This window comes from Saimiri boliviensis, chromosome 3 (genome assembly GCF_048565385.1).
Source record: "Saimiri boliviensis isolate mSaiBol1 chromosome 3, mSaiBol1.pri, whole genome shotgun sequence".
Taxonomy (NCBI): Eukaryota; Metazoa; Chordata; class Mammalia; order Primates; family Cebidae; genus Saimiri; species Saimiri boliviensis.
This window is the reverse complement of record NC_133451.1, coordinates 138,606,362-138,620,436: the sequence shown is the minus strand read 5'-3', so window position 1 is coordinate 138,620,436 and position 14,075 is coordinate 138,606,362. Positions and strand designations below refer to the sequence as shown.

The window sequence follows — 14,075 nt, the reverse complement described above, 5'->3', positions numbered from 1 at the left end:
AATTATTATTTCCATTTAAAAGACAATGTCATTAAGTTGGTATACAAATTATTTTATAATGAAGTACAATGAATTGGCCTAATCTCTCTATAGGGACTTTTAACATATTGAAGACTACATTATATAAGTACATGGGGCTTAGACTCTGGTCTCTAATAAAGGGTTTTTGTTTTTTTTTTTTTTTTTTTTTTTTTGAGACGGAGTTTCGCCCTTGTTATCCAGGCTGGAGTGCAATGGCGCGATCTCGGCTCACCGCAACCTCCGCCTCCTGGGCTCAGGCAATTCTCCTGCCTCAGCCTCCTGAGTCGCTGGGATTACAGGCACGTGCCACCATGCCCAGCTAATTTTTTGCACTTTTAGTAGAGATGGGGTTTCACCATGTTGACCAGGATGGTCTCGATCTCTCGACCTCGTGATCCACCCGCCTCGGCCTCCCAAAGTGCTGGGATTACAGGCTTGAGCCACCGCGCCCGGCCGGGTTTTTGTTTTTAATATGACCAGTAGTAAAATAATTTAGGTATCAGCTGACTATTCATAATCAATGCATAGCTACCTCTTCAACCTAATACAATCTATAATGACCACTTACCAAGTTTCTAGTTCTGTCAACAGTACCGAGTTTTCCAGATACTGTACTGAAAGTGTTTCCGATAGGTTTTTCAGCAGGGAGAGGAGGTGGGCCTTGTGGATCCTCATGTAAACCTGGAAAAAATTGGAGTAATTCATCAATAATTTCTAGTCTTTGGGATTCCAAAGAATAAAATAATTTCTGCTTAGTTTATTTAAAAAATGACTATCATAAAAGATACACACAAATAGTTAAGCAAATGAGAAAGAGCTCCCAGCAAACCTCAGAAAATTCATGTGTTGGTCAACATTAGTTCATTTTACTCTGTGTGTGTGTGTGTGTGTGTGTGTGTGTGTGTGTATGCGTGTGTGTGTATATACATATATACATATATAAATTTTTTATTCGAGGCCGGGTCTCGCTCTGTCACCCAGACAGAGCGAGATCTGTGCAATTGCGACAGTGCAATCACGTGATCTTGGCTCACTACAAGCTCCGTCTCCCAAGTTCAAGCGATTCTCCTGCCTCAGCCTCCTGAGTAGCTGGCATTACAGGCATGCGCCACTACACCCAGCTAATTTTTGTATTCTTAGGAGAGTGGGATTTCACAATGTTGGTGAGGCTGGTCTCAAACTCCTGACTTTGTGACTCACCTGTCTCAGCCTCCCAAACTGTTGGGATTACAGGTGTGAGCCACTGCACCCAGCCTTTGCTGCTTAATTAGAAAACTGGCTATCATATAAGATACACACACATAGTTAGGCAAATAAGGAAGAACTCCCAGAAAACCTCAGAAAATTCATGTGTTAGTCCACATCAGTTAATTTTACTATATGTTTTATAGAGAGTGAAAATAATATCAAATAATTATAACAGCAACCAGCATTGTTGACAACCTTTTATGTGCCAGGCATTAAGTTAGGCTCTATATTTACATACATATCTCCAACCAAGATCTATGTGTTAGATTTGCCCAGTCTACTAGCTGGTAGCTACATCTGATATTTAGACTTAAATCTTAATTAATTTAAATTAAATTAAAATTTTAGTTCCTCAGTTGCACTAGCCACATTTCAATATATTAAATAGCCACTTGTGACTAGTGGCTACCAGAACAGTTTCAAAACATTTCTATCTTTACAGAAAGTTCTATTGCACAGGACTGCACTAGACGATATCCCACCTGTTTTACATATGAAGAAACTGAAGCTAAGAAAATAAATATGCTACCCAAGATTTTACTGCTAGTAATTGTCAGATTCATTGTTTTGAACCTAAAAGCCCATGTTCATTTTGATAAGCCATGCTGCTTCTTTTTATTCAATTTAATTAATTTATTTTTGAGACAGAATCTGCTAAATTAATTTAAAAATCAATTAAAATCTAATTAATTAATTTAATTTAATAAATTTATGTATTTATTTTGAGACAGAGATCTTGGCACATACCAAGATTGCCCAGGTTGGAGTACAGTGGCATGATCTCAGCTCACTGCAACCTCCACCTTCCAGGTTCAAGCAATTCTCCTGCCTCAGCCTCCTGAGTAGCTGGGATTACAGGCATGCTCTACCATGCCCAGTTAATTTTTTGTATTTTTAGTAGAGACAGGGTTTCACCTTGTTGGTCAGGCTGGTCTTGAACTCCTGATCTTGTGATCCGCCCACCTTGGCCTCCCAAAGTGCTGGAATTACAGGCATGAGCCACCTCACCTGGCCACCATGCTGCTTCTTAATGGGTGGTGTATCCAACACTCCCTTATCCAAAAAGAATTCAATGTGTTTTTTAATTCATTAGCTTCTTATTAATGAACGTAATTAAACAAACAGTACCTTTACATCCAAACCACACCCTCACTTATTTTAAATAATGTACCCCTCACTTATTTTAAAAAGAAGGAAACAAAGATGATCAGATTTGATTAGTGACAGCTAATTAAAATGAGTGTGCAAAAACAACTGGAAAGTGGATGACTGTAACATACTGAAGGATGCTAAGCCATCCTTTACACTGTTTGGTTTAGGCATTAAAAGGAGATGAGCAGATGAGCATTCTGTCTCTCTCTCTTTTTTTTGAAATGTACACTCTACTTCCATTTCACTTGAAAAATCTGTAACAAGAAGATGATTTGTCATGTTCCTGTTTTATCCTCAGACAGGAAAACATTCTCAAAGGGAGGAAAATATCCAGGCTAGCAACTAGGAAAACAATGATTTAGAGCAAGGCAACATTCTTAGTGAGAGGCAAGGCTGCTCTGGGAATTAAAACATACATAATAAAAACATCCTACTTAGTCACCATCTTGAAGATATTTTCTGTGCTGTGGTTTCTTTATTCTTACAAGGAAATAGTTGACCATTTAGAATATAAAACTGTTGTGACAAATATTTAAGAGTACACGACAGTAATATGAAAGTAGAAAGGAGACAGCTTACTGGAAGGAGGAACATAGGGAGTATCTGGTGTGAGTGTGTGTGGGATGTGGAGGTAAGAAATTTCCAATTTTCAATAATGTAGTCAGGGAAGGTCTCTGACAAAAAGTGGCATTGAATAAAGACCTGAAGGATTGGTGAGGGAGGGAGCCATGCAGACCTCTGGGAAAAGGACAACCTGATCAGAAGAAACAGGCCCCAGGGGAAAGAAGCTGACAGGTTCAAATAAGTTCAAGGACATCTGCACCATGAAGCTAGTTCCTTTTTCCCTTGACCATTCCAAATTTTTCAGACACCAAAGTTTTATTCTTCTTCCTCCACAGAATATAGGAGTTAAAGAATTGGTTAATAATTATATTAATAAAATTCTGAGGAATTGATTTTTGATACAAATAGAAATAACTCTAGGAACCATTCTGTCATTTCAGTTCTCCCACATTTAGCAGTATAGAATTCAACTTTCCTTTTTTTTTTTTTTTTTTTTTTAGATGAAGTCATGCTTTGTTGCCCAGGCTGGAATGCAGTGGTGTGATCTTGGCTCACTGCAACCTTTGACTCCTGCATTCAAGCAATTCTCCTGTCTTAGCCTCCCAGGTAGCTGGGGTTTACAGGTGTGTGCCACCATGCCTGGCTAATTTAATTGAGCTTTTATTTTTATTTTTTTTAAATAATTAAAAAAATTTTTACTTTAAGTTCTGAGATACATGTGCTGAATGTGTAGGTTACACAGGTATACATGTGCCATGGTAGTTTGTTTCACCTATTAACCTGTCATCTAGGTTTTAAGCCCCGCATGCATTAGGTATTTGTCCTAATGCTCTCTCGCCTTGCCCCCTACCCCTGACAGACCCCGGTGTATGTTGTTCCCTTTCCTGTGTCCATGTGTTCTTATTGCTCAACTCCCACTTACGAGTGAGAACATGCAGTGTTTGGTTTTCTGTTCCTGTGTTAGTTTGCTGAGAATGATGGCTTCCAGCCTCATCCATGTCCCTCCAAAGGACATGAACTCATTCTTTTTTATGCCAGGCTAATTTTTATGTTTTTAGAAGAGATGGGGTTTCACCATGTTGGCCATGCTGGTCTCGAACTCCTAGAATTCAACTTTCTACCAGTTCTTGGAGCTTTGTCAGGATAATTAAAGCTGCTTTCTCAGCATATCCTTTTCAGGATTTCAGAGCTCATTAATGTAGTTGACAAGGTACAGAAAAAGTAAACATAGCAGGCCTGAAACTTCATCCCTATGAAGTCCTGCTTACAAGATTGGTCCCTTTTTTTTTTTTCCTTTGGGTTTTGCTCTTGTCACCCAGGCTGGAGTGCAATACAGCTATCTTGGCTCACTGCAACCTCCGCCTCCCAGTTCAAGCAATTCTCCTGCCTCAGCCAGAGACATGCCACCATCCCCACACAATTTTTGTATTTTTAGTAGAGATAGGGTTTTGCCATGTTGGCCAGGCTGGTCTTGAACTCCTGACTTCAGGTGATCCACCCGCTTCTGTCTCCCAAAGTGCTGGAATTACAGGTGTGAGCCACTGCACCCAGCCATAAGATTGGTTGTTGGCTGGCATATACAAGCTTGGACTTTGGGACCGTTCTTGCCATCCTCAAAACTGATAAAACAGAATATGGTTTATGCTGAACATCTGCTTTTCTTCTGGGAATCTGGAATTTTGGTATGTGCCAAAATTTTTAGGAGTGCCTATATAAACAGCCCCCAATAAAAACCCTGGGCACTGAATCTCTAATGAGCTTCTCTGGTCGACATTTCACACGTATCGCCACAACTAATTGCTGGAGGAGTTAAAGCATGTCCTCTGACTCCACCAGTAGAAGGCTCTTGGAAGTGTGTATCTGGTCTCTTTCAGACTTCACCCTATTTGCCTTTTCTCTTTGCTGATTGTACCTCATATGCTTTTGCTATAATAAATAATAGCCATAAATACAACTGTTGAGTCCTGTGAGTCCTCCTAGTGAATCATCAAACCTGGGTGGGGGTGGTCATTGGGGGACAATGACACAACAGATGAATAAATTTAAAAATTTGTATTTATTACTAATTTCTGTATAAGTTGTATTACTTAAAACTCACGGCAATATTTCTTTTCTTTCTTTCTTTCTTTTCTTTTTTTTTTTAAATAGAGACGGGGTTTCACTATGTTGTCCAGGCTGGTCTTGAACTCCTGACCTCAAGTGATCCATCCGCCTCAGCCTCCCAAAGCGCTGGGATTACAGGCATGAGCCACCACGCCCGGCCAATATTTCTTAACATTATATGTTACTATACCTGTTAAAATCTAGAATACATTTAATAAAGTAATAGCAAACAGGCAAACAACCCAATGAGCTATCATTTTACTGATTTGTGGGCTATATAATACTGTCAAAAGAAATATACCACCAGTTAGTTTTTTTTTTCTCTTTGAGATGGAGTCTTGCTCTATTGCCCAGGCTGAAGTGCAGTGGTGCTATCTCGGCTCACTGCAACCTCCGCCTTCTGCGTTCAAGTGATTCTTGTGCCTCAGCCTCCCTAGTAGCTGGGATTACAGGGGTGTGCCACCATGCTTGGCTAATATTTTTGTATTTCTTTTCTTTCCTTTTTTTTTTTGAGACGGAGTTTCGCTCTTGTTACCCAGGTTGGAGTGCAATGGCGCGATCTCGGCTCACCGCAACCTCCGCCTCCTGGGTTCAGGCAATTCTCCTGCCTCAGCCTCCTGAGTAGCTGGGATTACAGGCACGCGCCACCATGCCCAGCTAATTTTTTGTATTTTTAGTAGAGACGGGGTTTCACCATGTTGACCAGGATGGTCTCGATCTCTTGACCTCGTGATCCACCCGCCTCGGCCTCCCAAAGTGCTGGGATTACAGGCTTGAGCCACCGCGCCCGGCCATATTTTTGTATTTCTGATAGAGACGGGGCTTTACCATGTTGGCCAGGCTGGTCTTTAACTCCTGACTTCAAGTGATCTGCCCAACTTGGCCTTCCAAAGTGCTGGGATTAGAGGCGTGAGGCACCATGTCTCGCCTACCACCTACCACGAGTTTTTAAATCTAACATTAAAATATTACCTTCAAAGAAATAAAATATAACTTCCAAAGAAACTAGAACCAGAATTTGATACCCTTGATTTTTTTTCTCCTCATTCTTCATAGCAACTCAGTTCAATTTTCTTGCTACTTGGCTGAGAACCATCAGTTAATAACAGAATCATCAAGAAGATACTAAAACCAACATGATCCTTCTGGGTAGTGCTTTACAGAAAAACCAAACCCCTACAACACAAGGAATATTCCTGCAGTATAATCCTGGGTGCTACAGATGAAAGAGTGGAATGCTTGTTCTGCTTTAGGAGGAATGAAGTGGGCAGAATCTCTTGTTAGACAAGGCAAGAATGCATGTGGGCTATATAAAGGCAGTGCAGATATAAACGAAATCAGAGGCCCTCACAGAAGGCTGTGTGATCACTCCAAGCAGTGCCACGAACTGCTCTGGAACCCACTGTGTGTGTGTACACATATATAAACATACTTTTAATCACCTTTTAAATAATCTGGTGCCTAAAATAAATAGTTCTGGCCCTTGTGGCTTTCCTATTATAATAACGATCAGATTTCTTTTTGAAGTACTTATTAGAGCTCCTATAGAATTTCACTTGTTATACTATTAAAAAATCAAGTAAGGGGCCGGGTGTGGTGGCTCATGCCTATAATCCTAGCACTTTGGGAGGCCGAGGCGGGTGGATCATGAGGTCAAGAGATCGAGACCAACCTGGTCAACATGGTGAAACTCCGTCTCTACTAAAAATACAAAAATTAGCTGGGCATGGTGGTGCACGTCTGTAGTCCCAGCTACTCGGGAGGCTGAGGCAGGAGAACTGTTTGAACCCAGGAGGCGGAGGTTGCAGTGAGCCGAGATCATGCCATTGCACTCCAGCCTGGGTAACAAGAGCGAAACTCTGTCTCAAAAAAAAAAATCAAGTAAGGATGTAAATCAAAATGTAATGTTACACTAATTTAAGAATTATTTTTATAAATAATTATATGTTTTAAAAGCTTTTGGCTACTAATCTTCACAGAATTCACACATAGCCATATTTGAGATTATGCTGACTGGAATAATATACTCCTGACTGATAGACATATACAACTTTATTTGCTATTGGTTTAGGTTACTTTTCCACCAAATCTGTACCAGAGGTATTAACGTGGGATATAACAATTGTTCTGAATTTCAGTCTCCCTCTATTCTCTGTTTAAAGGCATCATAAAAGAAAAATGAAATCCCCAGCCTGACCAATATGGTGAAACCTTGTCTCTACTAAAAATACAAAAATTAGCCAGGCATGGTGGTGTGCACCTGTAGTCCCAGCTACCTGGGAGGCTGAGACAGGAGAACTGCTTGAATCCAGGAGGCAGAGGTTACAGTGAGCCAAGATTGCTCCACAGCACTCCAGCCTGGGTAAGAGAGTGAGACTCCCCACCTTCAAAAAAAAAAAAAAAAAAAAAAAAAAAAAAGAAAGAAAAAATTCAAATTTACTGTACTAATTCTTTGAACAATTGTGAAAAACAACTTGCTTTTAAATAGCTTTGACTATGAATGGCAGATGATATATAACTTCAAAAGCAGACATTGATAAATTAGCATATATTTCTCCCAAGCTCTTGAAGAAGCAAATAAAGAAAGCAGAGAAGTGCTTACATTTTCCTGGTTTGGCTGGAATTCGAATTACAGTGGGCTTCCTGGTGGGTGCTGGTTGAACTGCTCGTTCTTTTATTGGTTCTGTTTTTGCAGGGAGCTGAAAGGGATCTAATGAAAAACACAGTTTATTTTGCATGTTTTAGTTAACACGGACTGAAACAAAAAACCTCATTCATAATTTAAGAGTCATATTTTTCATGCCCCAGGGGGAACTATTCATGGATAAACAAAATCTCAGTTTGCAGAGACAAAAACAAAGTTGGAGCTCATAAAAGGAAGTAACTTAGTGTTCTGTAAATAATTCATGTGGCTTTTCTTCCTGTCTGATGAGAGAGATCGAGGATCATCTTGAATTATGTAGAAGCTGATCTTTCAGGGGAGTGTAATCATTTCATACACGTCTGCCTGAAAATGAGAGGAGGAGACCATCTTTCCCACATCCCAAAGCCTCCCAGATGCCCCAGAGAGGAAAGAAAGACTCTTTCCCTAGACACCCCCGTACCTGTCCCAGAATATTTACTACCAGGACCCCCATCCTACCCAGTGCCGTGCCTGGCACAGGGAAGGTGCTCAGCAGTCTCAGATTTAGTTTAGTAAAACTACACTTCAGTAACATGAAAATCAAAAACATTCTATCCCATAAATAAAATAAGACATACCTCTTCAAATATTTAATTTTGGGGCAAGAACATATGACTTGGCATTCCTCTGTCTTAACTGATTTATTAAGTAATTGTGGTTTTTGCCATTAAAAGTAATGCACCAACCCAATATTTTAAATGGACAGTTTATACTTAGGAGAAATACTTTAAACAAAAGCGTATCTGTAAACCTTTTTATTGAAAGTCTTTAATATAAATGTCCTTTTTAGTGGTTTGGAAAATATGACTAACTTTTTTTTTTTTAAAGGGAAATCTACAAGTATAATGATTAGCAAAAATAAAAGAAAATGCTCTACAATGGATATTCTACTACTCAGCATGTAGGATCGCATGAAACTGTCTTTGACTTTATTTAACAAGAGGGGAAATGAGTATATGCTGTAATTCTGCACCTGTTCTATGGATCTTGCCTGTGGGGAGATACTCCTTATAAAACGATGCACTCCATAGCTCCTGTAATGAACAGCATTCACATTATGCCTGTTATGAGGTGCAATTCAATAAGCACCTTTTGCTGACCAGTTCTTTGAAGGATACGTGAAGGGTTGAGCTAAGAATAAAAGCCCTTTTAACAATACTTCACCTTCTCTTCCACCCAGTTTTCAGGCAACCCCACCAACAGAGACCCCGCCAAAGGCATCACTCTCTCACCAACCACTTGCTTACATATTTATGCCAATAACAGTGCTGGGTGGGGAGGTATGATGGTAAAGTACAATACTATTTTAAGTTTCTTATCTATCACTTAGGAAGGGTCTCCAGATGGCAAGCTAGCTAAAATTATTATTACACTACTTGAGAAAAAAAAATAGATGACGACTCTGTGGAATCTTACCAGCTCACAATGAGTGAGGCTAGTCTTACATTCAAAAAACTAAGATTATCAAAAGAATGTCATCAAACTTAAAAAAAAAGACTACTGTATTAACAATACAACTTTCTTCTGCTATGACCTGTCACCCATAAAACAACAAAGCTCCTGTTTTTGGATTTAACCAAATTCCTTAATTCTTTAATTTTATAACAACAAATATATAATAACAAGTATAACAGTACTTTTTTACTTCAAAGTAGTATTTGTTGCAAAAGTGAGAAAAATTAAGAATTACATAAAATAGAAAAAGAAAACCTCTTGTAATATAATCTCTCTAAAATTAATTATTGTCTAAAATATGGTATGTCTATGTGTTTTCTATAAATATTACATGTATTATTATTATACAGATGTTCTGAAAAACAAATCCAGGATCTTTTTATATCAATTTCTTTGTAGTTTGATTTTTCACTTTTGTTCATTCAATATTGACTGGGTGCCTGCTATGCATTAAACACTCTTCTAGGTGCTGGGACTATAGCAGTGAACAAAGCACAGAACTCTGCCTTCATGAAACTTAACATTCCAGCAGAGAGATGGGGACCAGAAACAATACATATAACAGATAAGGAATTCATGTAGTATATTTGAAGGTGAGAATTACATTGAAAGATGAAAAAGCAGAACAAGGTATGGGCAGAAGGGAAGCAGGTTGCAGTTGGAAACAGGAGTGCAATAGGTGAGGGAGGGAGGTGACATTGTTTGACTGTCTTTCCAACAACTGGATTTTACATCTCTGAATAGTTCTTCCAATAATCATTCACGGTGCCCTACTTTTCATTTCTTTCTTTCTTTCTTTTTTTTTTTTTTTGAGACATGGTCTCACTCTTTCACCGAAGTTGGAGTACAATGGTGCAATCATGTGGCTCATTGCAGCCTCGACTTCTTTCTGGGCTCAAGCAGTCTTCCCACCTTGGCCTCCTGAGTATCTGGAACTACAGGAATGTGCCACCATGCCTGGCTAATTTTTATTTTTTGTAGACATGAAGTTTTATTATGTTGCCCAGGTTTGTCTCGACCTCTTGGGGTCAAGTGATCCTCCCACCTTGGCTTCTCAAAATGCTGGGATTATAGGTGTGAGCCTTAGTGCCTGGCTTGAAGTGGTATTTCTTTAACAGCTGCTTTTGGTACCAATAACATGTTGGTTATTAGTTTAAAATTTTATTCAATGATGCTTTTTGGGTGTGTGTGAAGGGGAAAGAAAATCTTGAGCATGGAATGACATAAATTGTTTCCCAAATCAAATTAAATTCTGGGCCAGTATACCACCTACACACTCACATTTCACAAGTGAGGGCATAGGTGGGGGCAGGCAGAGAAAGGAGAAAAGAGGCCAATTAGCACCCTTGTGGGCTGAACACAGGGGCATCCAAAACGCACTTGCTGTGGGAGGAATGACCTCAGGAAATCTGACCCAAATCCTGCACAGTGTGGGCAGATGTCACCTATTGTGTTCAAGGGTCCAATCATTTTTTGTTTTAACCTGAAGAATTTAAATTGAAGGAGCATAGATATAACTTATGAAGTATTCAAAGCATCCTAGCTTTTTAACTCTCTCTCTTGTTTTCTTTTACTTTTTAATACTGTTAGCTGTTCTTTAATAACTGCCACTCAGATAATGTGTAATTATCCTACTATACAGGTCCCCAGGAAAAAATTTCTTTCTCCATGTGGTGGGGCAAGGAAGTCTTCGTGTTCCACCACCACAGGCTGTTTGGCAGGAGTGGTCTGTTTAATGATCTCCCCCAGCTGTGCTCACTGAGTCAGTGAGCTCTGCATCTGCCTCTCTGTCTGCATGTTGTCTGGGCTGTGATCCATGTGAGGAGTGCAGATTAGTGGGGAGGATAAACAGCATCACTTCAATGAGAAGGTGGAGCCAGAGCCCTGTTTTTCATCTTATGATGGTGTGCAAGTTTCTCTCTAGCAACATGGTAAGTTCACTTTTTAAGTCTTTTCATAAGAGGTCTATTTTTTCCAACAGAAGTTATAAGTGGGCAACATATAAAGCAAGGCTGACACTTCATGTTGGGGTACTCTAGACACCACTAGGTGAGAAACTGGATCATTAGTACTAGTTAAAATGTTTCAAGTTCATAACCTTTGACTAGTAGTCCTATTTTCAGAAATTTATTCTTCAGAAACAAAAGCATCAATAGAAGTGAACATGTTTCTGAGAGTATTTACTGAAGCATTTTTTGTAGTGGCAAAACCCAACAATGAACAAAAAAAAAAACACAACCCACCCCTCAAATAAAAAACAAATGAAACAACCTGAATTTCCAACAATAGGAGAAATACTGAACCAGTTATGATATATTATGAGGTATCAGGCAGGTATAAGGGTATAAAGAGACAATGAATTAGACTTAGACCTATTATCCTGAAGAGAAATGATAAATGTCATTGTTTAATAAAGCACTCTGCTGGCTGGGCGTGGTGACTCACACCTGTAATCCCAGCACTTTGGGAGGCTGAGGCAGGCAGATCACCTGAGGTCAGGATATCGAGACCATCCTGGCCAACATGGTGAAATCCGGTCTCTACTAAAAATACAAAAAATTAGCTGGGCGTGGTGGCATATGCCTATAGTCCCAACTACTCGGGAGGCTGAGGCAGGAGAACTGCCTGGGAGGCAGAGGCTGCAGTGAGCTGAGATCGTGCCACTGCACTCCAGCCTGGGTGACAGAATGAGACTCTGTCTCAAACAAACAACAAAAAAAAGAAGCACTCTGCTGAGTAACAGGTATAGTATGGTAAAAATTTCCAGAAGTCCACTATGCAGATATGTGTAAACTTGGGTTTGGCATGCCCAAAGGCACAGAAGACTGCATACTTTGTTCACACTGCTCACTGTGGGGAGATTACATTTTTTTAACCCAAAATCTCTTGATTATTTAACTTGTTACAACAAATATATTTTACTTTTCTTACTGAAACAAATCCAATAACATAAATTTAATCATAAGGGAAAAGTTAGAAGATTAAGCTGAGATAACCTCTGCCAAACGAACCAGAACAAAACCACCTAAAAATAAGAAAACAAAAGAGGAAACTTCTGGTTTCTTTCATTACTTTTTCAAGGCAATAATGGCCGTAAAATTTTCCATAAAGTAACTAGAAAAATAAAAATTCTTTTTTTGGATTCAATTTAGAAGGAAATAATGCAGATATAAAATTTTGAATTTGTCTAATTTAGACATATTTAGTTCATAACAACTAGTTTGTATTTGTAACCTTGAATAATATAACCTTTTAGATAAATCACTATTTTATTATTTTAAAAATTTCTACTTATCAGAATCTGAGGGTCAGTAGGGGAAGCAGCTCTTCAGAAGTGGCAAAGATGACAAGAGATAGTTTTTTTCAGCCTAATTATGCTTATGTTCAGCTATTTAAAAAAGATTATTGCTTTCCTATCTTGTTACAGGTAATGCCTCCACATGGTCTGAAATTCAAAAGAGATCAGCATGCATACAGTGAAGACTAGGTTCTCTGTTTTCTCCTATCCAGTTCCTTCAAAGAAGACAACCTTTGTTACCAACTTTTCATATATCACTGCACACTGCATTCACATTAACACAAACAATAGCTAAAATAACATAAAAACGATCCTATATCTTGCATTTTTCACCTAATAATATGTTGGAGGTTTGTCTACAGTAGGGAGTAATAGGTCTCCCCCCTTTTAATTATCACAAAATATTCCACTGTTATGGATGTACTGTAATTTAAGCAGTCCATTGACATTTATTTCCAATATTCTATAGTAGAAATCCTTAATATAGAGCCCAAAATGGGCCCTTGAAGTTCTGGATATTGTACACACAGTAAGCTGTGTACACATGAGGTAATGGCTATCTTCTTTCCTTTTTTTCTTTTTTTTCTCACAGCTCCAAACAGTCATTGAATTAAAGGCTATTTTCAAGGGAGAGAAAAGAGTCTCAGGTTACCTCAGATTCTCAGATACTGGTAATCTGAAAAGGATTAAGAACTTGTTGCCATAATTCTATCACAGATTGCTCTTGTTTCTACAGAAAAAAAAAAAACAAAAACAAACAAAAAAAAAACCACAGAGCATCTTAAGAAGAATCTCCTATCTGAATCTAAGACAAGATAATGGATTTTTGTCTACTTTTATTTGCAGTGTGTATTCTGTCTTCCCTCTACTCCCTCACATCAGCACCAATTATTCCACACCTGCTGCTGAAAAAGCAGGCCTCTTTACACCTATATCTGCACAGTCTTCATTAGTGGATTGAGAAAAACACTGATGATAAAGTAGTTTTCCACCTATTACCTGTCTCTAATAATGTGCTTGTCATCATAATTAGTTTCACCATCCCTGGCTTGCTTTTCTGTCATTTCTTTCCCTTGAGTTCTGTTAATAGCAGAAATTGGCTGCTAAACTATTATTTTGGTCTGTGTAATGGGGCTGATGGCAGAAACATTCTGCTTTTTTTGACAACTGGGTATGATTTTGGAGAGGTGTGAAGAAGAATTGCTAATACTTCTCAGCTCCATTACATTAACCTGGAAGGCATTCTACCCAAGAAATGAATCCAATATTAAATTGCCTGTTTTATGAGTTTTCCTTTAATAATTTTTCTAATCTTTACAGTGTTTTCATAGCTTCAGTATTTTTGGATCTCTATTGCTTGAGATTAATATGGCAACTTCATTTTATGAATGCTATTTTATTAGATTTTCTTTATTTTTGAGGTAAGAGAAAGGGGATGGAAGGCGTATTTGTAAGTTTCTCTTCTTTCTCCTGTGTTCCTCTCCCAGTTTCTGCCTGGTGTCTGGATGATTAGGCAAGGTTTCCCAGAGACCATAAACCTTTATTTACAAT

General features: G+C 38.7%; 1 protein-coding gene across 10 annotated transcripts in view; it reads right to left on the bottom strand.

Annotated features, from left to right (window-relative positions):
* SH3D19 (SH3 domain containing 19) overlaps positions 1-14,075 on the bottom strand; it is a 217,007-nt gene that overhangs the window by 40,747 nt on the left and 162,185 nt on the right. For all 10 annotated transcript variants that reach the window (XM_074396829.1, XM_010338609.2, XM_074396830.1 and 7 more), the window contains 2 exons: positions 7,691-7,798; positions 590-702 (listed from right to left, as the gene is read on the bottom strand). In XM_074396829.1, the coding sequence (XP_074252930.1) occupies positions 590-702; positions 7,691-7,798 (221 nt within the window). The remainder of the gene's footprint in view (positions 1-589; positions 703-7,690; positions 7,799-14,075) is intronic.